A 27,657-nucleotide genomic window follows, 5' to 3' on the forward strand; every position below is an offset into this window, starting at 1 on the left:
CCGACTCTCACATTTTAATTATTTGTGATGTACGTATTACTAAAATTTTAAATGTTTCTAGAGGGATTCCTAGGGATGCAAGTTATTTATATTTAAGATCAATAAAAATAGGACCTTACCATTAAATGTCTTATGTAAAACGGTTTTCAAATTTTATAAAACATTTTTCAACTATAAGATGAGGAGGCACAATATTTTATTTTTGTAAACGATGAATTAGTAACTTCCCGAGGAATCTCTCTAGAAAAAATAGTGATTTTATTCGTGTATTCATAAGAATTCATTAAAATATACCACTCGGAAATATCCAATTTCTGTCCCGATAAAAGAAACTCCGCCGTACGTTACGCCCAATAATCTGAGGTGCACGTAACTGTATTCGTGTGCAGGTTCCCAAGCACTTACAGCGTTATACTTTAGTCACGGCCATAGCTTCAGCTGGAAGGTCGTGTGACTCCCGGCCCGTATGTCCAGATTTACTATTACCTAATAGAAATTAATTATTTTTTTATTTAATCAAACGATTACTTTTAAATTTATTAGTGAAATTTTATAATTTGATTTTTCCCACAAGTGAGTAATGGTTTTTTCTATGTTTCACCAATATAAAAGAAAGCATTATTTTTTATAAAATAATTTGTACTTTAAATGTGCACAGTGGTCAAGTTTCAGAAAAAAACAGTTTATTTTGTAGAGTTTTTTTAATTCTTAAGTTTCTTTATTTTAATAGTTAAATATTACGTTAAATATTTTTTTCAATAATAAATTCAGCTGCTATGTGTGATTTGTATTTGTAATTGTGACGCCTAAAAATGATTATATAGTAGATTTTTTTTCATGTAAATAGTATTTCAAATATAATAATAAAAAATAATGTACATTTTTTCTTTTTACAAATAAATTATATTTATTTGGCTTTCAGTCACGCCAATTTTTAGGCACAGAAAAAATTGAAATGATTGTGAAGAATTCAGATATGCCATAACTACCTTTCTATACATAATTTAAGATTTTTTTATAAATCTTGAGAAGTGATGATTTATTTATTTATTCACTTTCGGGAAATCGACAGTTTACATTTGATCAGTTTGTACATAAGTATTATATAGTAAAATAAAACCAATTATGGATTTAACATAAAATTGCTTTACTTTAAATGGCAAACACATTTTTCAAGAATTCACATGATCTGCCCTTGTATAAGATATTACACAAAGTAACCGGTATAAAAATTCAAAAAATAAAAATAAAATTTTTCCATGAAACAAAATTCTACATCGATAGTTTTTCTCCATACAGACAATTAGACATACATTACCTATAAAGTACCTAAAGTCATTCGAATATTAAAAAGAGTTATTCATCTTTTAAATTGTACAATCGTGTAGATTGTTAAATTATTTATTGTAGATAGAATTGTAGAATTTTCTCCCAAGTTAATGCACTTACTTACGTTAAAATGATATTCAAAATTAAGGTAAAATTTAACCAATTTATAATAAATCTGTTTGATAATATATACGTACGTTTCATTTAAATATGGGAAAACAGAAGACAAAAGGAGTTTATCCCGAACAAAATGACGGCACCAAGGAAAATACTTAACGGAATGGAGACGGTACTACATAAATAAACACAATTAAATTAATTTATTAAATTTTTGGGCAAAATTTTCTACAGAACATAATTGTAAAATGTCAGCTTAATTACATACATACGCATTCGATAAACTTCCAGCGATTCCTGAGCTTATTTAATTTGGAGTATATGAAGTACATTCATTTTGGTTTCCATTTGGTTTCGATGACAGATTTTTCCACTTCAAAAGAAAAACAAAATATTGGACGGTGAAGGTTTTTTGATATCGAAATACCGATATAAAATTTTACCCATTAACTCCCACCTACGTATTTATTTATTTTATTTATTTATTTATTTGCAAAAACAGTACAAAAACCAATACATTGCAAAAGCGGTAAACAAAGTATGGAAGAAAATTTTATACATAAGTATACAGTTAGAACAAATACAATATTTCGCGCTTAAAGTCGTTGTAGGACATATGGAAAATATCCAAGTTAGCTGGAAGGGAGTTAATTAACCTAGTGAGTCTTCCCAGGGGCATCACCATTGGTAAGTTAGTTCTGGACCTGGGAAGAATTAAAAGCCTGTGTTGGCGGCCTCTCGTGAAATTATCCGGGACATAAAGTCCTATTTTTGACAGAATGTCTGGAATTGATAGTAAACCATTCAGAAGCTTGTAAGCCATCAACAATAATGCGACGTCCCGTCTGGAACTAAGGCTGCAGATATTCAGCATTCCCTAGATAAATGCAGTTGGAAACAGCCATGGGTAAAAACCAAACTCTCTCATATAGAGGTATCGTAAATTTTTTTTTTGTATTTTCTCGACCATTAGTACGTAGACAGTGTCCTCTGGCCCCCATACCTGAGATCCACTCTCGAGAATGCTACGCACTAAGCTAAAGTAAAGCAGCCTAAAGGTTTGTCAGTTCCTTTGAATTGTGTATGACAAAACCTAACATTCTTGTAGCTGATTTACAGATCTTTTCAATGTGAGCGTGAAATGTTAAGCGAGCGTCATACACAATTCCTAAGTCCTTATATGTCACCGTATGCTTCAGTGATGTATCTTTCATTTTGTAATTAAAATACACGATCTTTTGTGACCTCGTAAAACACATAACTGAGCATTTTTGGAAGTTGAAACCGAGTTTGCTGTCAATACTTTTTTTTTTTTTTTTTTTTAACTTTATTTATTTTCATTTCTTTACACATATTATACATATTAATAGATAGTATAAAATAACATAATATATAATACCAAATAGTTTACAAAAGAAATGAAAACCCACTAAGGCACTGACTGCCTGAGTGTGGGTAATATAAAACGATTACTATATTTCAAGTACCTAAAGTATAATATACATTAGTAGAAAAAGTTTTTTTTTTGTTTATAGTTATTATAAAAAGTAAAGAGAAAACATTATGTACAATAGTTTATAAAGTCAATGTTAATACTCAATGTCAATGTCAATGTCAATGTCAATGTCAATGTCAATGTCAATACTCCAGTCAATAATTGCATTTATATCTTCCTGGAGCTTTTTACAGTCTTCTAATGATCTTATTCTTAAGAACAGTTTAATATCATCTGCAAAAAGTAAAAAACGGACGAATTTGACTTTTCCCCGAATATTATTTATAAAAATTAGAAACAATAAGGGTCCTAAATTAGAACCCTGCGGCACACCAGAGTTTGTAGGATACGCGTTAGAGTTAAAACCACCATAGGAAACGAATTGTTCCCGTTAGCAAAGAGTTTTATTAAGTTTTCGGAAAAACCAATTTCTTCAAGCCTACTTAAGAGCACTAAGTGATCAACCTTATCGAAAGCTTTCGCAAAGTCATGGTATGACGTGTCAACTTGCTCATTATTATCGAACGCTCTCGCCACGTAATCAGTATATGCCATCAAGTTTGTAGTGGTTGATCGGCCACGTCGAAATCCGCGTTGTTGTTCGATCAAGAATGGTTCAACCTTGGCATATACATATTTATGGATAATTATTTCGAATAACTTGGCAGGTGCGGAAAGAATCGCTATAGGACGGTAGTTGGTTGCCTGACACTTGTCACCATCTTTATGTAGAGGGGTAACTTTTGACAGCTTCCACAGTTTAGGAAAAATTCCGTTTTTAATCTTAAGATTAAATATATGTAGAAGTGGATTAGACAGTGGTAAAGAACAACCCTTAATGACGAAGGGTGGAATGAAATCACGGCCAAACGATGTTTTTGGTTTCAATTTTCTTATTGCTAAACTGAAATCCATGTTATTAACGTTTTCTATAGATATGTTTTGGGCTTTTGTCAATCCAATCTATCTTGGTACGTAAGAATCAAAATCAGCTTTTTCTGGATTATAGACAGATCGGAAATACTTTGCGAAAGCTTCCGGTACGTCAGTTCCTTTGTAAGTACAATCATTCAGAATAATATGATTTAAGAGGCCTCTGTCATTTTTCTTGTCAGAAACATATTTCCAAAATGACTTTGGATCGTGTTTAACATTATTCTCTACCTCCAGAATATATTTTTTGTTGCCTATTGAAATGCTACGTTTAATTTTTGTACGATAAGATTTGAATAACTCGTGTTCACTATCCAAACCTGATCGTTTCCACCGTCGATCGTATACAAGCTTCGTCTTTATGTCCCCGATAATCTCGCGCGAAAACCATCTAGGATAGTTTTCATTTCGCGGCGCTTTTTTTCTTAGAAAACATTTGTCAAAATACGCGTATAGGGTATCGTAGAAGTACTTAACTGCTTCGTCAACATCGGAGATCTCCAAGATAGCCAGCCAATTGTGGTCACGCAATTGGCTGTACAGCTTCTCAAAGTCTCCTTTACGGAAATTCCAACCACGAAAGTTATTTTCTGAATGTAAACAACGACTTTTCAACGGTCTGTCATGATCAAGACTAATCTCTGACACAAGTGTCGGGTGATAATTATCTTCTTGAACAAGACAGAAATCGGATTTTTTGTAAACATACTAAAGTTACTTAATACTAGATCCAAAGTACGATTACATGAGTTAAGTACTGTATTAAACTGCTTCAATTGAAAAAGTTCCGTGTTCACTGCACGTGGATTTTGTGAAGAATTGATATTAAAATCACCAATCACTAAAAAATTTTTATCGACAAGGTAAGTTAAGTTACTAATTAAAGTTTCGAAAAAAGTCGTGTAAACATGCATTTTTGAACTGGGTGGGATATAAACAGAACAAATAAATCAACAAAAGCTTTGAATTGTGACTTTGACCCATAAATTTTCATCTCCCGTTTCCAGATGGGAAAGTCGTTCGGCTCGCATGTTTTCTTCGTTTAGTAAAGCGAGCAGTAGTCCACCACCTCGTGTTTGTTGAGTGCTTCTGTCTTTTCGGAAAACTGTGTATCCGCTGTCGAAAATTTGCGCGTTAAATATCGAATCGTTTAGCCAAGACTCCGTAATCACGATGAATTTATGTTCTTGGTTAAGAACATTTTCTAGAAATTGATTCATCTTTGACCTGAGTCCTCGCACGTTTTGGTATAGTAGCAGTCATTTTGATTCGGTCGGCTTTTTCGCGTTTTCTTGACCTGAAATGCGTATTGTAAGTTCCTCTCGTCCTACAATGAGTTATGTAACTCATCGAGATTGCTCTAGCAAGAAATAAAAAATAATTAAATCTAAAATCTGAGATGTAAAATAACTGTAATGTAAAAACTATTTTCTATGTAAAAGTTTTATTAGTAAAAATATTTTTTTTTCTATTTTTGTACTGTTTCCTAAGTGAAACTTATAATTTTGATATCAAAATACCAATGTAAAATTGTACTTATTAACTCCCACCTATGTATTGTAAGTTCCTCTCGTCTTACAATGAGTTTTTTAACTCATCGGGATTGTTCTAGTAAGAAAAAAAAAATAACCAATAAAGGATTTGTCATTAATGATGGGATCTTTTACACACTGCAGATGATTATATACCTACTGTAAGTAGATATCACGAATTTCAAAACACCATTCAAATTATGCAATTCATTTACTAATGCAAAATGAAAATAATTATTATTATCATTTTAAATTTATATTTATGAAACTTGTCCGTGTGAAATCAAACCATGTCACACCGTGCAAAATTTTGGCCAGCGCGGCCAAATGTTTTGGGCTATAGCCGCGCCCACTAGAAGCTCGTCAACCCTTTGGAAACGCCCATAACTGATATTATTTTGTATATATATTTACCCTTAAACTAAACTGAACGAAATCTTGTTCAATTTTTATCGTTCAATAAAAGTCGTTCGACTAAAATCGCTTTGTCTGCTGGGGCATGTGACAATGGTTTATTTATGGTCAATGTTTTCGTCGTGCACTTTATTTAAAATCTGTGATTAAAATATATTGTCTGTGGTCATCATATATTGATAAACAAAGACTGAACTGTCAAAATTCTGTTAATCTTAATCATTTGCTTGCAGTTCGGGTTGGTTTGATTATATGGTGTTGATGTTATTTATGTAATTGCAATTCGGATGTTCTGCCGATATGATTAATTTAATTTACGTTTTGTTACTTGGTTGTGCTTTCACGTTGTCGTGGTCCCTACAACTTCCTGATGTATAGTATGTTTATTATTAATATTTATCTTTGGTAGGTGACTCGTAAATTATCTTTTACAAACTTTTGTAGTTGTCAAATATTTTCTTATTTCCATGTTGTCAACCAACGGTTTTTAATTTGTTTGTTATTTTATTCTAGCTCTTATTACAATCCTTCAAAAATGTACGAAAATATGACTGAGTGTGAAATGGCCTTAGAAAAATTTGCTCAGAGTTCATCGAATTATACCCTTTGTACAATAAGAAATTCTCAACCCATACGCGCGTGTGAGCTGTGCGTAGATGCTTATATGGATGTCAAAGCTGCACATGAAAACATCTTAACTTCGGAAATAAATGGAACGAAATGTAAAGATAAATTGATTAATTTGGACCGCCTTGAAATCATTGAATCAACGTTCAGAGGAATTAAAGATATTTGGTATCGGGGATTCTGTGATAGTAAGTTTTTTTTTATTATTTTTCAACTTATTGGTGTATTATCTACATGCATATTTACCTAACCACTGCACAATAAATAGTTAAAGATTATGTAAATTACACTTTTTTTCAACTTAATTACTACTAGAAACTGCTATTGCATCGGAAGAGATGGTAAACGATGCGTTTTTATGTTCCATTTTTGGTCAAAGTTATAAATTTCCCATGTAAAACGATCTTTTGCTGCCATTTTGAATTTTTGATGTGAATCATCTTTTAGTGCGCCTAGGGGGGGTAAAACCAACTTTTGCATGGCAAGAAGGGACATATATCTCTTTGTGTATATTTTAATAACATAATAATCGTTTTACTATAAAAGATTAGACATGTTTCCTTTCATTTTCACTTCCTTCAATAAAAATCAATTTAGATGTTTCACATCTATTCTGTTAGCCGTCACTGACGCCTGTTTCACATCTATTCTGTTAGGCGTCCGTGACGGCTATATATTTTTTTAATATGGAGTGACATTTGTGAGGGGTTTTGTTTCAATCTGAATACGCACATATTAATTAAATAACCCAAACTAAGAACCTAATAACAAATTTTTTGCATGTCCCCGTACATAGTGCGATGGTTAGGTAAATATTTACCTTATTTGAAGCATTTCGGTTATAGAATGTGCAGATCCATTTTGTTCAATAATTGTAAAATTTTCAGAATGTTTTGATTGGTCTAACGGAACACCAATCCTTTCAAATGCAACAAAAAAATTTAAAATTTATTTTGAAACTGCACATACATGCATCAATAATCATATCAAGGAGAATATGTTGCAAGACAACAAAAAAGATAAAATATGCAAAGATTGCATGGACGATTACTTACAACTGAACTCATTTTATGATTCCTTGAAAACAACAAGTGAAACCAAAGGCATCTGTATGGACATTGTGGATTCGGTAAGTTTTCATCTCATCATTTTTCATCCATTTAATATTAGAGTAATGTAAGGAAATGCGAATCTGATCCCAGAATCTAGTTGCATAATATCTTTTTCCTGATATGTACATATAATTTAATAATACTGTCTCAATTCCTATTTATATTTAAATTCTGTCCTTTTTTTGTATTATGTACATTCCGTATCTAATGTGATGCTATGTAAAAGTCCAAATGGGGCCTGAATAAATGTTTAGTAGTTAGCTGATTATATTATTAAGTATATATTTTAATTATTCTTGATTCTGGATGAATGCCACAAGATCGTTCTGGAGCGGAGTGTTAAATTACTTTAAGTTGGGGAGAAATCCAGAACTATCCAGAGCTAATATTTCAATTATTCTTGTTTCTAGATGAATGCCACAAGATCTTTCTGGAGCGGAGTCTTGAATTGCTGTAAGTTGCGGAGAACTCCAGAGCTAATATTTCTTTGCTGCACCGGCCTAATAACAGCTCTGCCGGTGTTATTCTATCTCTCAGCTAAAATATTCTTTGAGACGGCTCCCCGAATTGAAGTAAGACAATGTAAGTAACAACAATCGATGAATATCATAAGCTATGGAATCTTTTTTTAAATTTGAATACCACCCAATAGCACAGTATACCACGGTTAAACACCCCTCATGAGGGGATTCTTGTGATGAGAAGGAAATCAGGGGAAACGGAAGTACCTGGTGGTCTAGATCTAATTATTACTATCTACTATAGGGGGCCTTTCAAGTATTATGTAAGCACTATAGGGGGGGCAGGGGGGTCTTTGCTTTGCTTATTTTTGATGACATGAGGGGGTAGGGGGGTCGAGATAGTGATTACGTCAGCACTGCTCAGCAGTAGTTATTTTTTTTTTACACATTGGCAACCCACACATTGTCTATGTTTGAAAACCGAATACATATTCGGGGATTCCCACAAATAATTAATGCGTTTAGGTACTCGCTTAAAAATCAGAATACATTAACAGAAAAATGCATATAGGTACCAATTTTTACGTAAGCATGGGAGGGGGGGTAAGAGCTTTGCTTACTTTTGGTGACAAGGGGGAAGAGGGGGTAAATAATTGTAATAAATCTGCTTACGTAATACTTGAACGGCCCCTAGCCGTTTTAGTCTTTAAATAATGAACTTAAATTAATGATTTTGCAAGGCTTCGAAGAGATAGAGTGAAGGTTACTTAAACCCCTGCCAACACCGACAATTCTTTTAAATCCATATACAGGGTGGAGAAGTATGTGACTTTAACCAGTGATTCCTGGCATTATTTGAAGTCAAAAATGTATCACTGCTCACTCAGCCGAGTAACCGTCCAACCCGAACTGTCCAATACCTACTGATTTTTTATTTGTTGTTTGCACAAAAAAAAAAACTAAAATGTCATCTACAATTTTTACTCCGAATAACCTCCTAACCTAAGTCAGGTACATCTCTTAACACCCTGTAGAATAATGTATGTACGTACATATAAATATTTTTTAATGAACTTGCCTCTTCAATTTTTTAAATCTAATGTTTTCTTAGAGAATAAAGAAATATGTGAAAATCGTCTTATGTGCAAGCAATCATCAGTGCATCATAAGGAAGGCACTTCTGGAACTGTAACCAGGCTCGGCCCCGAGCCAAATGGCACCTGGCACTAGTAAAATCTTCATGGGCGCTGTATTAGATATGATCAGCGCCTTGGCTCCTTGATGCCATGGGACTTTGGCAAGTTGGCGCTCGCACAATTGCACCTGCACAGGGCCGGTCCTGACATTGTAGGTGCCGCAATCGACGGTAAACACAATGAAATGTAACCTCGGTGGCATTCAATCTGAAAGCATTAAAACCACACATTTCAGAACAAATACTTTCTGATAAATATCATTTACTTCATCCTTCATTTGCAGACGACCACATTAACGAACCAGTCAACTGTATGGCCACCACTTCCTCCCGCGACAGGTGACGGAGTGAGCTCATGAACTGATGATGCTTTTGGTGCCAAATACTCTACTCGAATGTGATATTACGTGAATGGCAGCGAGATAAATATTACTCATCTGTTCATAAGCTATATAAAGCATGACACATTCAATGAGTGTAAAATAAATGCATTCATTATAATTTATTATTACTGTAAATAATGTTCTTTCACTTACTTTCAACGATTTTAATGATGATAATTTATAAATTTTGACATTGTTCTTTTTTTTATATTCTAATATGCCCCTTTGAATGTGTATATTTTATTCACTATACAAAATTAATATTATATTGTGTTACCATGTAAAAATACACTACCTATTATTTTATCAGCTGTTCATGAATTATTTGTCTACATAAAACCTACTGCCGATTGTTGGTTGAACACATTTCTCTATCTTCAACCTTTTCGCTGCCACCGTCCCAGATTGGGGACGCTCGGGTTTAGCTCTTTTACGTTTTCAGAATTTAGTGGCAGTGAACCTTGTTCGAAAAAAGTGAACCTTGTTCTTAGTGCCATTGTTCTTTATTAAGAGTTCAGAATTACTAAACCACTATGTACTTGCACCAACACACTGAACGGCTATAGAGTTTTTGTTGTTGTTGTTGTTACAGATTGCATAACAAATTATCAAGTAACATTTTCTTCAAACAATGTTACTTAAATTGAGTCTCTTAACCTTTTGAACGCCAGCGTATTGATAAGGATACGATCTCTGAATGTAAATATTATTCTGTAGAAACTACATATATAGTAAATTATATAATGTTTTTATAAATATATAAACACATTATCTGTTAAAGCCCAGCTACACTACTCGCGAAGTTGATCGAAGTTGACCGAATACGATAGTGTGGGCACGAACTTCACTTCGCTTCGGGCAACTTCGCTTCGCTTCGCCAGACTTCCGATTGTTGTCGGTAAATGCGCCCGAGTCAAAGGACTCGAAGCGTTACTCGCGAAGTTGCACGAGTGTGTGGGCACGCACTTCGAACTACGGCTAACTTCGTCGAGGACTTCGTCGAAGCGAGTAGTGTAGCTGACACTTTAAGATGGTACAATTAACAAAAAAACAATTAAGTTATTACAAAAATAGAATCAACTAGCGCACGGCGAAAATCTAGTGTCATCTTTCAAATGTTAACAGATGATAGGCCCACTCCCACATACACTCCAAAGAGACAGTACCACGCGCCGCACTAGCCAGCCGCGCATAAAAGTCTTACAACGGACTGCACTGTAAACTGTTACCTTACTTTCAGATTTTACTTTTCTGCGCAGCGGCCTGGTGTGGCACATATGCAGGTACCTACACTTCGGAGCGACAGTATCACAAGCCGCGCAGAAAGGTCTCACAATGGACTGTGTCGTGAACCGTTACCTTTCTTTCGGATTTTGCTTTTCTGCGTGGCAGCCTATAGTGGCGAGCGGTACTGTCATGTGGATGTGCAATAGATGCTAATAATGAAGCATGGTTTATGAATAAAAGTGGCATGGTTGGAAGACGTACTGTCCAGTATCGATAATCTGGATCAAGGCTGCCCAACCCCAGGCCCGCGGGTCACATTGTGGCCCGCATGAACCATTTTCAAAAAACCCGCCAATTTGAAAAAGTGTCGCGGGCCCGCGGTAAAACAAACAATGCAGGTTCTCTAACAACCCCCCCCCCCCCCCCCCCCATGGAAATAGGAACCGTCGGGTATTCAGTAGCCCGCCAGTGATTCAAAATCGTAACTTGAATTGAATTTATCTATATACTCGGTTAATAAAAAATAAATGGTTGGTATGATAAATTTCATAATGTAATTAGAGGCCTAGAATCACAGTTTGATGATCATTTTGTCCAGATTATCGAGATTACTATATGATTATATACTTGCTGAGTGATAGTATTAGACCTCTTGTTCATGACACATTTTGCTACGCAGGAAAAGATCACGACAGGGTGAGTCAACAGAAAAAGTCATGGTCAGCGTTTTCGCGGTGCATGCTTCAGTCGCTAAGTTTTTAAGTGCTAAGCTGCCGACTTCATTATAACAACTGTCAATAAGAAAAAAAACATCTTTGCACACTATACAGTTGTATCAGCACATACCCGAAGGTTCTTAACCAGCGATTCCTGGACATATTTAGTGTAAAAATATATGGATATCGTTTTGTTATCAAATCTTTAAAATTGAAAACAAAAAATGTATTTTTCTACCATACCTACGCGCCCTGTCTCATTTGTAGGGTGCTGCTTGATCAAGACGGAGCGCGTATTACGTAACCCGTTAGGTTGTACCCAAACCACTCAGTGGCGACGTGTGACAGGAAAACATGGGACCGCAAAATGACATTTATATTCTGTACTCCATGTCTTTTTACAGCATTACCTTCCGAGAAGTAACTTGTATCCTAGTGTTAATAATAACCAGTTTGTGTTCTACCCACTATGTATTATATTATTTGACTACCCATGATGAGAAATATTACTTGATAATCCAGCTCACGTCACAAAGTAATTATACTCTCCTCATTAATGTCCACTGTCCACTTCATATAATATATTTTTTAAACGTCCGGTGTTGCGTACAAGCTTTCAACCACATTGGTACATATTGTAACATGTTTTTACAGTGCATCCGTTGGCCGCACCCTAACTTGTGTGTACCGTATAGTAGACTATACGATACTGGCCAACGTACAAACACGGCGAGTGCAACGTTTTCACGTTGGCAGAATGTGTCATGTACAAGGGCTCTAATTGTATATTGCCACATAGAAGGTTCATACTAACTTGGTAAGGAATAAATAAAAATGTATGTATTTTTTAAAGATGAATAAAATAAAAACATTAAACACTTTTTTATTGGAAAATATACACACCTACACAATAATTCATCAAATTTAATGTTGAATAGTTTTACACTTCACAATAGTTAAATTAAACTAATAAAATTCATGAGCCTTAAAATTAAAGTGGTCGATTAAAAAATCCGCAACCTTAATAGCTTTCTTAAATAACATACAATAACTGAAAAAGTCGAAGGGAATAAATAAATAACATCCATTTATAAAATTCTGTTGGATATGAAAAAATACTCTTTTCTCAATTAAAATATGTATACATATTTTATTTTTATCTCAATGAAAATATACATTAGCTTGTTTACCAGTGGCAGCTTCAGATTATTGAGGTCACTGTGACTGAAAAAATACAAAAGTATTTCTGTTGTAGCCAGACAAAATAAAATATTTTTAATTAATTTTACTTGTGAAAATTAAAAATATGTAATACAAGAATACTTAATTTTAAAAATGCCAAATTTGGATCCCACTTAAGATTATTTTTTGGCCAGTCCCTTGGAAATCTTCTTAACACATTGTAGTCGGGAGCTTCAAACAATAGACTCTAGCCTAGTGGGTGTTTTTCGTGATTAGCGCAAAAATATATCCTCATCCCTTTCGTTAGTATCTGAAGACATTTTTGAAGGGTAAAAGAAAATATCAATTAAATAAATTCCACTAAAAAACACGTCTGTTTTGTAACTCTGTATATCATAACTAAAGCACGTGTATATTTCTATCTTCACAAGTAACGAGTGCCGGGAATACATCCAATTGCTAAACAATTTTTGTGTTATCTCTCATTCAGGAAATGATTATTGTAATAACATCCTCGGGATTATCTCATAAAAGTAAAGGTCCAATGAATTTATAACACATCATAAAAATATAATAGGTACTCATATTCCCAGTACAACTAACAAACAATCTTTGAAATTTAACATGATAAAATTGCCTAATTATTGCAAGAGTTATTATTGTTTCTTTTTTGTGTGTACATAAAAGAAACAACGGCTTATCTTTTTTTGTTATATGTGTGTGTAGTTTGTAATGTCTTCAAGCGTTTAGATTAAATAGTCACGGGAAACAATAATAATAATTTTTCTTCCTCGCCTTTGAAGTGGAGCCGGCGTAAAGGGTATTTTTACCCGTCCCGCCGATAAGCACCAGTCGGCCGCGCGGGTAAAAATACCATTCCCGCTCATAGTGTGTTAACCTACAGTTAAGCTACACTTCTACCTACTGGCATTTAAAAGGTTAAGAGGGTTTCACTGTACATATTTATGTAACAGTTAATAGGTTTGCTTGAGCAAAATTTTTAGGAACTAAATCCAAACAGTCCCGATCGAGACCGGTGGCAACGATCAAGTTAAGGGCAATTATTTTACTAAAAATAAATCTTTGTTCATTTTACAATCATTATTGTTATACAGGGTGTCCAGGGGTAAAGTGCACTAACTTTGGGAGGTGATTGTACAAGTATGAACTTTTTCGGAAATCCAACAATCAGAGGTTACTCTTCAGGTAAAAACGTTAATTTGATCCGCCATTATTATTTTGCGCCGTTGCGAAATCTACCATCCCGCGCCCACATACTGTTGCTCCGTCAGTCTATTTAATTGCCTCACTTCGTGTCAATAGCTTTTATTTTATTCGCAAAGTATCTGATAATTTAATGAATCAAGCAGTGTTTAACTTTAAAAACTTGTCGTTTTAATCAAAACTTGTTAATGCAGTGTGCCTTTATCTTAGGATGGGTTGTTTATTAGAGTTTGAACAATTCATCAAATTTCAATATTCATTTGCGAGTTCTGTGAATGTCCTTTTAAAGTTTTTTTATTAACTATTGAACTTGAAAAGAACTTTCACAGAAATTGAAAATGAACTATGGAATTTGAAGAATTGTCCAAACTCTCTTAAACAACCCGTCCTAAGTGTGCAATTATTACTTAAAGAACATCTTTATTCTCCAAAGACTTACTTTTAACATTGTGTTTATTTGTGCGTAATTTTAATTACTGTGACAATGTCTGGCTTCACCCATGAAGAATGGTCAGAATTCATTAGGTTTACGAGCTACATGATGTAAATACACACGGAAAGTGGATATTTTGAAAATTAGTCAAAAACAATGACATTAGTTAAGTGATTTGATAGTTAAATAATTTTAATTTCAAAGTTTTAGTACAGTCGTCTTTTTTAATTAGGTTTAAAGCATAAGAATTGTAGCATAATTGTAAACATCAAACTCTCAGCCTAATGTTATCATTTACGAGGTTTCAGGATACAGGCCAATCGCAACGTTGCCACCTCATTCTCGGCAAGCTCACATCGAAATTATCGGGCAAGTTTGTACCACACACGAAGGATTTTTAGCAGGTACGCCTTTTACTATGGGAAAAAAATACAGAATTTCAGAAAAGGTTATTTATCTTTTTTACTCCTACTATCATGTAGAATCACCTCCCGAAGTTAGTGCACTTTACCCCCGGACACCCAGGATAATAAATTATTGATAAGTGTAGTGAAGTCACTTTTGACTCAACCACTTGCATCTGCGTTTATGTGTTTCGTTTCCGGTCAATCCTTTCAAGATTCTTATTTCGACAGAACGCATGAGCATTGCAACCGTTATGAGATATCAAATCGGAGTAATCAACATTACGCAAAGAGTACTGTTCACAAAACTATTAGTCATATGTTATTTTAGAAAAGAATACTGGAATAAGAGGGTAATTCCTTTCTCGTATCTAATAATTAAAAACTACTGAGATATACGGTGATGCATTGGAAAACCTAATTGTTTCGATAGCTATTAATATTATTCCCTTCCACTTCCTTTAAGTCACCATTTGATAGAATAATAATCGAAATTATCATCGGTGTCGGGCTTTTTTATTATTATTTTTTTTGGCGCTACTGCTGGAGCTGGGGGTTTTGAGTTTGTTGACCGATGCGTTGGCGTCTTGCTTGCTCATTAAACCCAGCCCTAAACCTTGTTCCTTTTCTTTGGGAGTACCGGGTCTGCTGGAATCCAGAGCGGCCAGAATCTTTTCGCTGGATTGCTTTTGCGAACTGCTGCTTACGGAGGGAGTCTTTGGGGTGGAGTTGTACTTGGAAGTTGAGGTGTTTGGATTGATGGCGCTCTTGTCCGTAGTAGGTGTGCCGTTGTGTGTATGGTGCTTGCCCGCATTCTTCTGCGGAGTGGATAGATGGCCATCTGTAGAGTTGTGAGCGACAGTGGTGTGGTTGTTGGTGCCTTGTGATAGGGAGTTGTGGCTGAGGTGGTTGGCTGCTGATCCAATTTGGGTGTCAGAGGAATCCTCATTTGTTTGAGACTCAGTCTCACTGTTGCGTTCAACTGGAAAAAAAGGTTTATTTTATTTTGATGACTATGCAACAGTTCCAACTACCCTGAGCCGCTGAAACTAAGGCACCATAGTTAGAAAATGTCACGTGGTTGAACCCTGTTTGATAACGCCTTTCGAAAGTGAACCGCCTGTGAAGCATTAAAAAAAATTACAATGGAAAAATGATTAAATATAAGTGTCAATACTTACTTTTGGCTTCAGCAGGATCAACTAATCCACTCACAGCCTATAACAAAATTTTCAATATTTAGAGATGAGAAATTAAATGAGATAATAATGTAAAATATAATCGATAATTTATAAATATTTACCGCCATAGACGTAATAGAAGATTTTGAGAACAGTCTTTCTGCTTCCTTAAATTTCCTGTTGCGTTTATCAGCTTTGGGGTTTGTACTCTTGTTAGTGGTGAGGTACCTATCCCAACCTCTTATTATGTTGCCATATAGTTGGGTGTCTTCCAAGTAGGAACCTTCAAAAGCATAAATTTGTCTCTCTAGATTAGCCAGCGTTTCCTGCAAATAATGATCACACAAACTTAAAGCCAGAAATTAGTGAAAATCTGACCTAACCTTTACTACAGGTAATCTTTATTTGATAAACTTTTGAATTCCGCTGCGTGCTAAAATATATAAATACCACTTGGTTTCAACTTGATTATTTATGTCGTGGGAGACGGCAAAAGACGCATTAAAGTTCCATTTTTTCTCAAAGTTAAGTTTGAATATAATAACCAAAACTAACAACCTAAAAACCTATTTTGAGCATGTTTACAATAATTGTCTCCATTAGATATTTAAGGAGAAATCATGTGTTGTTTTTTTTTAATGCAGCGGAATACGACAAGTTTACCTTCAGTTAATCTGGTCTACCTAAGGGTCACTGATCGGGAGTAATACGTTTTCCAAGCTGTCAGCCCAGTGCTTTAGTTAATCTGGTCTACCTGAGGTCTGATTGGGGGTAATGTTTTCCAAACTGTCAGCCCAGTGCTTTAGTTAATCTGGTCTACCTGAGGGTCTGATTGGGGGTAATGTTTTCCAAACTGTCAGCCAAGTGCTTTTGATTATAGAATAACATATGTCACAACATATCCATTCAAATTCAAAATAATATTAATAACATGAATTATTTTATGTTTACGTAATATTATATCGAACTTCTAGAATATAGATCTAGACCTTTACAACATGCATTATTGTTGGAATACGACATGTTGTTTTGACCGCAATACATAACCAGATCTGTCAAAACGTGTTTCCGAAATTTAAAAAAAATACTGGCAAAATAGAGTCAATCGTGGTAGTTTATGAAAATAGTAAACCTGCCCCATGAAATAAATACAAAATTACCGCTATTTCGGCCTTCCTTTTAACCAATTCAGCTAATTCTGCTCTAGTGTCAACGACAGAAGCAGGCTTCGAAGACGCCATTTTTGTTTTTGATGTTTTAACATTTTTGGAGTCCGCTGAACCGATTTGCGGTGAATGAACCATGATTGAACCTTATGAAATTACAGAAATTATTAACTTAAAAATTGTAGCCTAAACATGTGAGCACCGATTTCCCAAGCAATTGAACCCGAATAGTCTTTTTGCGTAAATATTTTGATGTCATAAAGGTGAACAATTTTGGCGCGAGCTCAGCAAATGGTAAATTTGATATTATTTCATCTTTCACCAGTTGGTTGGTGCCGTTGGTGGACCTGAGAAAAATCAAAGATAAAGATATATTTTAAATGTGCTGAACGTGCTGCTAGAAGCTTTCTAGGCGGTCAATTCGCATGAAACTTTTTTAAAACTCGCACCATCCGTTCAATTAAAAAATATAACAACGTCAGTACGAGTACGAATAAAAATAAATTCTTCGTTTTTCACAGTAAAATGCATCACACAATAAAAAGTTTATCGTAATAAGTAAGCCCGTCGCCGCACAGGTTAGACATAAATCAGATTCTGTAAGACACTGCGCAGAAAACTTACACGCTGAACTTAGCGGGATAAGAAGTGTTTTATAAACTTATAATTTATTAAGAAAAATCGTTGTGTTGGGCCCTTGGAGATACTTAGTACTTACAAGCTTTGTGACTGTGACGCAACTACAAGCATTTTACCGATAAGTAACTCTTCAATGCTGGTTTTTGTACACGGCGCTACTCGAATTATACTGAACTTGACCATTTTTTTAAGTTCAGCCATGGAATTAATACGATTTCAAGTGAGTAGCGACGAAGACATTTATTTTGTTCTTCTTTATAATTACAAGCATAAAAAGCTATCTAAAATAAGATTTTGGGTTCACCCATGCAACGAAATAAATTTTAATTGAAGGGCATTCGTCGCCGCAAAAAAACTACATGAAAATGATATCAAATTGAATTTTCTCTCAAACCTTAATCCACACCTTCTCCGCTAAATCCTTTCTAACGTATTCCGATAAATTTTGTAGTGGATAAATGGATATTTTCCCACCTCCAGAAAAAAATTAATATTTAAAACCATTTCCTGTCAAAAGAGTAGTAGATGCCAATGCAACACGCGAGCGTACTAAAAGCAATGTCAGTAGGGTGCAACTGATGTTAAAACCCGTAGACGACGCGTATACGGCGTGTAGGAACTTGAGCAAAATAATATGGCGGATGGCGAATACTCATGAGCGGCGCGTATGCTACGCGTACGAAAGTCGAGTCCGAAATAAATCACTCATGTCGAGTCGCTTGTAAATATTTCCATGTACGAATGGTCTTACTTTTTTCATAGAGACCAGAGACACTGGCCTGTGCGACGGTCAGTTTGGCCAACTTCAGCAACAATAAACAAATCAAAAGTCAAAGGTTGATTTAGGCCGATTTAGGAAACTGTCATATGTGTGATCTGTCAGTTTTGTCGTTTTTCTTTTGACTTATTTCAAAACATTTTATTTATTTATTGATACATGTAATATCGTTATGACGCGTATAAACTATGTGCCACGAGTAACCCAGGTAAATAAACAATTGCAATGTTATACATAATAGTTGATTATGTTTTTACAAGATTTCGATCATAAGTGACAGCTGAAAAATATTAAACAAAATTGAAAATACTGTAATATTATTTTACTTACTGTAATATTATTATATTGTCACTATGACATAGAATTATGTTAATACATGGTCGTTGTATTAATTTTTAGCTTGATGCTGTCCAACTCGACAATGAAGTTGTTGATATTCTCAGAGGACAGTTATTGGAGGCCGCTAAATATTTTCCGGTTCGTATGATGATATTTATATTAAAATTCACCTGTTTTTTATTTTAAATTATACATGCTTTATATATTATTTTTGTACCTATGCTATGTAATCAAACCTTCACAGTATGTTATACCAATTATTATTTTTACCTTATATTAATAATTTATTTTTTGTTATTTTAGCCAGGATTTATTACTCCCGTAATTCCTGAGTTGGACTTACTCCTGCGAACATTGATATTTAAATATTCCCTGCAACAGAATGGGAGTACGTTTGGCCAACAGATGCTATCTTTGCAATATGACAACAAGTTATTGTCTAGTGGAAAACTTCGCTGGTTTTTCATTTATACAATTCTCTTGAAGTATGTCAGAGACCGATTACTATTGACTTACACAACCAACAGGAAGGCGCAGAGCTTTCTAGATGCTGTGGAGAGATTCCAAATAGTTGGGGATTTTATGAATCTATTGAGATTCCTTCAAACGGGGAAAAGTCCTGCCTTGATTGATTACGTACTTAACCTGGAAGTTTCTGCAAATAAGTCTGTCAATAATAGATTTCAAGATAATGCGTGGACAAGGGAACTGCTGTGGCACAGTTTTGTTGTAAGTAGAACATACATACTAGTTGTGTTACACATTCATCAACCACTTAATTGACAATCCTGTCATCGTTGCCACTATTAAATTCCATCTGCCGACTAGGAAAACAAGACAAAATGTAACATTCTTCTGCAATACATACATAACCAACTATCAGACACACTCACTAACCAATAGGATGCATGATCTGGGAAACAAGTCTGGGGGTACTGTTGATATATTTACTGACTCCATTTATAGAATTAAGCATAATCTCTACCAGCACTTTGTTGAATCCTACAAATTATAGTTGGTGATGTAGTTTTAGTGATTTGTCTTATATGTAGTATTGTACTAGTTATATATATCATTTTATGTTACTGTTACATGTTTTACTAATATTGTTTCATATTCAGTTTGTTCTTATACCATCCTTTAAAAAATTTGTCTATAATTTTCGATATCTCACTAGGTATATTCTGTTCTTAAAATCCATGTAAAAGCCCATCTGGGCGTAAAAGTAAATAAAATAAAATAACACCAATATTTTGTATACGGGACGAATTGGGGTAATTTTTAAAAAACTTTGTAAATATTAATGTGCACTTTCTTCCATCTTTTCTATTTTCAAATTCTACAGAAAGTTATAAACTTTGACTTTGCCGTAAATGTGATCTAGTTTTTAAAATTGTTTTGTAAACATCTCATGTGACGAGTTTGATATGCTTTTCTAAACAACTCATGTGATGAATTTAATATGCTTTTGTAAACAACTCATGTGACGAGTTTGATATGCTTTTGTAAACAACTCATGTGACGAGTTTGATATGCTTTTGTAAACAACTCATGTGACGAGTTTGATATGCTTTTGTAAACAACTCATGTGACGAGTTTGATATGCTTTTGTAAACAACTCATGTGACGAGTTTGATATGCTTTTGTAAACAACTCATGTGATGAGTTTAATATGCTTTTGTAAACAACTCATGTGATGAGTTTACTATGCTTTTGTAAACAACTCATGTGACGAGTTTGATATGCTTTTGTAAACAACTCATGTGACGAGTTTGATATGCTTTTGCAGCAAAAATTATGATTAGACATTTTCGCACTTTCTACAAAACACTAAATATGAAATTGTTTTGATAATATATTACAAAACATTTTATTCTGATAAGAAATGTGCAGTAGGGCCATGATTACTTGATAATAGTAGAACTTAATAAATAGGGACCAATTGTTTCTCAGTACTTGAACAATTATACATCAAATTTCATGTTAATATTCATGTTCCGTGAAAGTTCTATTTAAATTCTGTGAAACAAGTGGCCCATAATAGAATAACAACAGAACTTGAAAAAAACTTTTATTGAACTTAAATATTAACTTTGAAATTTTATGATTTGTTCAAGTTTTGTGAAATAACTGTACCTAATACTATTTTTATAATTGGCGGAAAACTAGTTAAGTAATAGTAGTAAAACATTACAACTATTTTTTATTATGTTGGCTGAGAACCAATCTTTTCGAGATCCGTTAAAATTTACACTCAACTTTGCAACACACAAATAATAATTGAATAATTTGTATAGTAACATTTTTGTGAAAAGCTGTTTTAAATAATAATTTTTTCAATATGGTTGGATAATCAAAAAATGCCTAAAATACCTGTAAAAAAGGGCGCACTGTAAAGGTGTTATTATATCTGGGACAATATATCTTAGGTTAGGCTAGAATAATTTTTCTCATGCAAACCATCATTACAAAAATCTGTAAATTATTCTGTATTATTTTTTGTTCTAATCCTCGGATGAATAATATTCACCGTCTTACTAATAAAATTCTTACACTCCCATTCAACGTTGGCGTGGTAAAACCAGCCTTGAGCCTGGTTTAAGACCGTTTTAACCAAACAAACGCCATGGTAATAAGTCAAGTTTTTCACTGTTCTGACCTTAAATGTTGCATAATATTTACCCCGCGTTTATAAGTGAGGGGTCAATGTTAACTTCTTAGTAAAAACTCATACATAATTGTAGAACCTTGACCTTTCAACAATTGTTTCATTAATTGCAATCTTTAGAGCACAGTCTTGAATGTACTTATTAAGTTGATATATTATGCCTTAAGGAACTTATTTCCTATCGGGGGCCTCCTGCGTGGAGTCAATGTCGTGCACAACAACAATATTATTGTGATGATGTTTCAAGTTATCTTTTAATTTATTTTAAGTATCTTAATAATAATTTTATTATTTGTATAGTGCCCTTTTCTTGAAAAAATGATCTCGAGGGCACTTTAAATATTAGGTAAGTACCGGACAAATCGACACAATTACAATTTAACACATCTTAAAAAAGTGTAGGATGTGTTAGGTTTATGGTTTAGTTTTTTCATCACTTTTAATGACTACATATATAATTTTTTAAAGGTGTTGAATTGTTGTTGTATTGAGTTATCATAGAACTGTTGATTTGATTTTCCGCTATCGAGGTAAGTTAGTATGTAGGTATACTTAATACAATAGATACATTACTAAAGAAATATTTTGGTGCCTCCCGACTTTTCAATCCCACAAACCGCCACTTCTTCAGCACCGGTGCGTAGTTGGGAAACACATCAAACGCGGGCCCAATATTTGCACAAGGTTTACATTTTTTGTCATACCTGAACGAATGGTTTTTGTGATTCGTTCTGGAGTTCAACAGCTTGGCTGTGGGGCAATTTGTTGGCCTCTGTGTTTCCTTCCTCCTACAACATGGGTGTCTTTAAGATCCATGATCATTCCTTACTCTCCTCAAAAAGACCCACCACAAAACATCCCCAAAGATCACACACGCCCTCATATTTATTTGTCATTGGTGATGTTTATTACACATCTCTTGTTACATATAAGCATTTGAATATTTTTTGCCTTTTTGGTGCATATTTCAGCCATTTTGATCATTATTGCATATTTCAGCCATTTTCAAAGGAACCGGGTAGAGATTTTGATTCCAAAATATACCAAAGAAATTTTTTTATGTTCATATTGTTAAGTTTAATCTCATCATTTAACATTGTTTCTGTAACATTCTGTTCTAACTTTTATTTTCAGGAAATGCTAGGATTTGCAGCGCCTCTGCTGAATACGTCCTTTTTTCGGAGGATAATAAAAGAAAGATCGTTGAATATCTTTAGCCGAAAAAAGGACTCGATGGTTGCAGCTTTTGTAAACACAACACCAGACCTCAAGAGAAGTACAAAATGTGCAGAATGTGGTTACCTTCCCATCCTGCCGCACTCCATGGGCTGTGAACATGTTTTCTGCCATTTCTGTCTGCAGGTAATTAATTTATTTTGTGACTAGCTGTACCCTGCCACGCATTGCTGTGACTCAGTCTGTCCGTGCAGATAGAGAAACAATAGCGCGTGTTGCTTTTACGTCTAACAGATGGAAATGTTTTAAAAAAAACATGTTTTTACCTGTCAGGTGATATATATAAGATAATAAAAACACATGCATATTCTAATACAAAGTTGTGTCAAAATTTCAAAGCAATCGGTGAAGAACTCTCAGAGATTTAGGATTTTGAACAAACAAACTTTAACATTTTTTCTTTATATAGATGTATGTACTCCATTAACATACAGAAACAGTGATGAACTAGGTGAGCCTTTAAATATGGAAAGAGGAGTAAAATACCCAGAACCTGCAAAGAGCTGCACAAAGTAACATTTCACTTGTCATTTTCATCATCATTCATTAAGAGCAGGTCTAACAATGTTGTGTATTTTAAATTGACATTATAAAAAAGTATTTTTATGCATACTAAGGTCTTACAGTCAGTCTGCTAATAAGATATCAGAATGAAGAGTGGTCATTTGAAGTTTGACGAGCGTTAGAGTAAGTTTCAGAGTAAGCGAATGAGGAACTTCGGTCAACTTCGATCAATTTATTAATTGTGCAAATAACCAAATAATATGTTATTTGCACAATATATATTATATTAACACACTTTAATCGGGAAGAGTAGTTCTACCCGTTCGGTCGATTGATGCTTAACGTCGGGAAGGGTAGTTCTACCTTCTGCGCCCGCCTCATTTCAATGGCAGAAAAGAAGAAATTATCCGATGTCTTTATATGAATATTATATACCAATCTCTTTGTAAAGGTCCCAACTATACGTACATAATTATCAAATTGTAATGCAAGTCTTTTTTTAATATTTATCTTGGAGTCTTTTGTGTACATCGATATTTCAACTAAAATGACCTATATTATTTAAAACTTGACACTTGATAGGTATTTCATTTGAAGATCAACGAAATAAGTAATTTAGATGACATATTCTGTTATTCTAATAATTCAATTCTTGGAATGAGGGTTTTTATGACCATGAAACCCGAAACAAATCTCTCTATCTCTGTTCCGCACCCACTCAACTCCTAGGTGCGAGCGAGCGCACAGTGTCTGACGCGACTAACAAAAGCAGGTATCGGCAAACACAGTTAGGCGGACCCTAATAAATATTTACAAGACAAGTGCATGTCAGTTTTTAAAACGCAAATTGTCGTACGGTTGTGTTCTGAGGAGATAATATTTATATTAGCTTTTTCAAACCTTTCAAAATGGATTCTGAAAATTACGAAAGTGATGACGAAATCGTTGCAGATAATTTATCTGCCTGTTCTAGTAATTATTTGCCTGAATTCGATAGTGAAAGTGAAGAATCTAGTGGAAGTGAAGAAATTCCTTGTAGGAGAAGAATGTCAGTGATGCCATTACAGTTTAGTGATTCTGAAGAAAGTGATATGGAGCAAGAAGGAGAAGAGTGGTCTCGAATAGATAATCCGCCAAATATCGAATCATTTTTAGGTCATCCTGGTGTTTGCGTAACACCAGCTGATTCCAAAAGTATTATGCAAGTAGTAGAACTATTTATTGGAAATGATTTGTTTGAAATGATGGTAGAAGAAAGCAATCGTTACCATGCTCAAAATGAATCAAGATTCAAACAAACGAACAAATCCATCATGTGGAAGCCCATAAACATTCCAGATATGAAAAAAATGTTAGGATTGATTCTGCTTATGGGTCAAGTGCAAAAAACTACGAGACAAGATTATTGGTCTTCAGACCAATGTATCGAGACGCCCATATTTTCAAAAACAATGAGCCGTGATCGTTTCAATCAAATTTGGAGATCTTGGCACTTTTCAAATAACCAAAACATTACCGATTCCAGCGACCGCCTTGAAAAAATTCGACCCGTTTTGACATATCTCATCCCAAAATTTAATTCTGTTTACAAGCCTCAAAGGGAGCTTTCTCTAGATGAAAGCATCATACCGTGGCGGGGAAGGCTAGCATTTAAAGTATACAATGCGTCAAAAATAATTAGATATGGTATTCTCGTGCGAATGGTTAGTGAAGCCCCTACGGGATATATTTGCAATTTGGAAATATACTGTGGGCAAGGAAAGCGACTAATAGATACAGTTGAAACATTGCTTAATCCATACCTAAATTTGTGGCATCATGTATATATGGACAATTACTATAATAGCGTTAAAACTAGTGAAGTGTTGTTGAAACATAAAATAAGAACGTGCGGAACAATGCGAATTAATCGAGGTTTTCCCGAATGCCTTAAAAACGTAAAACTCAATCCAGGCCAAAGTATTTTCCGTCGAAAAAATGATGTGTTATTGCAAATTTGGAAATCTAAGAGGGACGTCAGAATGATTTCAACTATACATTCTTCGATCATACTTGAAAGCGGCAATATCGATTGGAAGACGAAACTACGAATCTGGAAACCACAGAGTGTTATTGAGTATAACAAATATATGAAAGGAGTTGATCGTGCAGATCAGTATCTTTCGTATTACTCAATAATAAGAAGAACCAAAAAATGGACTAAGAGAGCTGTGATGTATTTATTGAATTGTGCTCTGTTTAATTCCTACAAAGTTTACAAGGCCTTGAATGCAACCAAAAGACTGACTTATAAACAATTTTTACTTAATGTTGCCAAATATTGGATAATGACCGAGATTTCTGAAACTGATGCAAATTTTGAGGAACCGAGACCATCCACTTCACAATTACAAAGGAAAGTCTTGAAAAAAGATCCTCCAGGGAGATTATCAATGGACACGAAAAAACATAAAGCGATAAAAATTGTCACCGGCGGTAAAAAGAAATATCCCCAGAGACAATGTCGCGTGTGTTCTGCGCACAAAACGAAAGGTCTGACGAGTTATATGTGTCAATTTTGCGACGTCCCTCTTCATAGGGGGGAATGTTTCACTAAGTATCACACCGTATCCAAATATTAGATGAACAATTTTTAGACGTGAACTGAAACTGATTAGATAAAAGTGGTTAGAAACTAAAACCTAATAGTGTATGGTGAAAAACAATAAACAATATTACGTGAGCAATACGAGAAGCATTCTACCGTAAGTGATTATTTTAAATTTCATTTGAAAAAATAACCAATATTATTAGCATGTTCCGATGGTTTTGGTCCGCTGTACCGTGCGAGGAGCAATTGTACACGTGGTATTTCAATGGGTAATAATGTGTTACTTTGACGATACTAGAGAAGTGGCAATTGTTTTTGTTTTTATAATGATTTGGGCTTGGTGAAAATATAATAATTTGTAGTTTTATTAAATTGAAACCTAGTTTATACTTAAAAAATTGAGCCCTAATGACACAACAATGACTTTGTTTTCGATTTATTATGTTGCATTAGAAATAATACTTGGTTTTCGGCTAGAAATTTTATAGCTTGGGTATGCTGAGTTAGTATGTAGAAAATTTTATTGAAATATTTCCATTATTTAAGAAGATATAGCGATTTAAAACAAATTACACAAATTCGCGCGGGACCTTTATTTTCGCCCGTTTTCAGCGGTCAGCCGGCGAAAAAATAACCCGATCAAAGTGTGTTAAATGCAAAATAAAACTTTTGACTGTTTGAAACTGTTTTTCTATCTGAACATGCAGGGTGTAACAGCACGTACCCGAAGGGTTTTAACTAGATATTCCTGAGCATGTTTGGAGTAAAAAAACGTAGATGGCATTTTGCCTTCCGTTAATTTATATATTTTCAATTAAAACAATCACACATTGAAACTGAGTAGTTAGTGATACGCATACCATCTCGTTCCAGCGCCACAGTAACAGTGTATAAAAAATCTTTTTGGGAATGTGCTGTTATTCTCTGTATTTTATTCAGTGGAGTTTCTATATTATAATTATAATTCTTTTTTCAGGCTAATAAATTGGATAATCCAAATTACAAATGTCCCCGCTGTAGTCTCTGCAGTGCAACAGTAATGAGGGTTTCTGCCGGGTAAAGTTTTACACTTTTTTTATTTAATTTTATACAATATTTGTAATTGTTATTAAATAATTTGTGTTACCATGTACATAAAATCAAACTAGCATTGGTCTGATAATTTTTAAATAGACATGATTTTGTATTTTGTTTTAAATAAATAAACAGTATTTATTAAATTAATATGTATTGTTGAAAACTGTGATGAAGACAGTACTTAACTCAGTTCTCTACCTCTACTATTAAATTGAGGTAATTTTTATCCTCAATAAAATATTGTATATATAAATATATATACTGTCTGAAAATAACAAATGCAGCAAGTTCTTTGGATGAGTTCCACAGGTGATCAAGAACGTTCTTGGGTATGAAAGTTCTATTTTTGTACACTACAAACACTAGTGACCCATAAAATGTTTTTTTTTTGGGTTAGCACCACACTCCTGTGTGCACCACACTAAACACTAATGACCCCTAAAATGTATTTTTTTTTTGTTTGCGTTAATACCACACCTGAGGAAAAAAAATTCCCTCAGGGTCTATGTCATGGATGCTGTGAGGAGGGCATTTTTAGTGAAAAGAAGGGGAGAATGTTTTCTGGGAAGGAAAAGGCATCAGGGGTGGGTAGAAATCTAGGGCTCAGTGTGTCAAGGAATGACGAATGAACAAATCCATCCCTCCCACTGCGGTGCAAGGCCGAGATGGGTCTAGTAGGTCTGGCTGGAGAGGTT

At 34.3% G+C, this 27,657-nt stretch overlaps 3 protein-coding genes across 3 annotated transcripts; 2 read left to right on the plus strand and 1 right to left on the minus strand.

Annotated features, from left to right (window-relative positions):
- Positions 1–5,991: 5,991 nt before the first annotated feature.
- On the plus strand, positions 5,992–10,353 carry LOC149427014 (osteopetrosis-associated transmembrane protein 1). The gene is made up of 5 exons (XM_089639513.1): positions 5,992–6,197; positions 6,334–6,635; positions 7,335–7,576; positions 7,970–8,141; positions 9,500–10,353. Exons 1-5 carry the CDS (start codon positions 6,121–6,123, stop codon positions 9,556–9,558), a joined length of 852 nt encoding a protein of 283 aa, XP_089495639.1. The 5' UTR covers positions 5,992–6,120; the 3' UTR covers positions 9,559–10,353.
- A 4,923-nt stretch (positions 10,354–15,276) lies between these two features.
- Positions 15,277–17,425, minus strand: Eaf6 (chromatin modification-related protein EAF6/MEAF6). The gene is made up of 4 exons (XM_089639526.1): positions 17,126–17,425; positions 16,088–16,291; positions 15,966–16,002; positions 15,277–15,766 (listed from the first exon to the last, which is right to left on the minus strand). Exons 1-4 carry the CDS (start codon positions 17,267–17,269, stop codon positions 15,282–15,284), a joined length of 870 nt encoding a protein of 289 aa, XP_089495652.1. The 5' UTR covers positions 17,270–17,425; the 3' UTR covers positions 15,277–15,281.
- A 1,167-nt stretch (positions 17,426–18,592) lies between these two features.
- Positions 18,593–27,142, plus strand: Pex2 (peroxisomal biogenesis factor 2). The gene is made up of 5 exons (XM_089639535.1): positions 18,593–18,756; positions 18,948–19,025; positions 19,191–19,616; positions 22,690–22,917; positions 26,862–27,142. The coding sequence occupies exons 1-5, from the start codon at positions 18,721–18,723 to the stop codon at positions 26,943–26,945; spliced, it is 852 nt and encodes a 283-aa protein (XP_089495661.1). The 5' UTR covers positions 18,593–18,720; the 3' UTR covers positions 26,946–27,142.
- The last annotated feature ends 515 nt before the right edge of the window (positions 27,143–27,657 follow it).

Source organism: Hesperophylax consimilis, chromosome 1 (genome assembly GCF_061612785.1).
Source record: "Hesperophylax consimilis isolate HC1 chromosome 1, BYU_Hcon_1.0, whole genome shotgun sequence".
Lineage (NCBI taxonomy): Eukaryota > Metazoa > Arthropoda > Insecta > Trichoptera > Limnephilidae > Hesperophylax > Hesperophylax consimilis.

Excerpts from the sequence above, each read along its gene's own strand:
- LOC149427014 (XM_089639513.1), top strand. The coding sequence starts at position 6,121 with ATGATTAATTTAATTTACGTTTTGTTACTTGGTTGTGCTTTCACGTTG. Across the intron at positions 6,198-6,333 it reads CTACAACTTCCTGATGTATA|CTCTTATTACAATCCTTCAA; the intron begins GTATGTTTATTA and ends ATTTTATTCTAG. Across the intron at positions 8,142-9,499 it reads CCGAATTGAAGTAAGACAAT|ACGACCACATTAACGAACCA; the intron begins GTAAGTAACAAC and ends CTTCATTTGCAG.
- Eaf6 (XM_089639526.1), bottom strand. The coding sequence starts at position 17,269 with ATGGTTCATTCACCGCAAATCGGTTCAGCGGACTCCAAAAATGTTAAA. Across the intron at positions 16,003-16,087 it reads CTTCTATTACGTCTATGGCG|GCTGTGAGTGGATTAGTTGA; the intron begins GTAAATATTTAT and ends ATTTTGTTATAG. Across the intron at positions 15,767-15,965 it reads TGATCCTGCTGAAGCCAAAA|TTGAACGCAACAGTGAGACT; the intron begins GTAAGTATTGAC and ends CTTTTTTTCCAG.
- Pex2 (XM_089639535.1), top strand. The coding sequence starts at position 18,721 with ATGACGCGTATAAACTATGTGCCACGAGTAACCCAG. Across the intron at positions 18,757-18,947 it reads ATGTGCCACGAGTAACCCAG|CTTGATGCTGTCCAACTCGA; the intron begins GTAAATAAACAA and ends ATTAATTTTTAG. Across the intron at positions 19,026-19,190 it reads AGGCCGCTAAATATTTTCCG|CCAGGATTTATTACTCCCGT; the intron begins GTTCGTATGATG and ends TTGTTATTTTAG.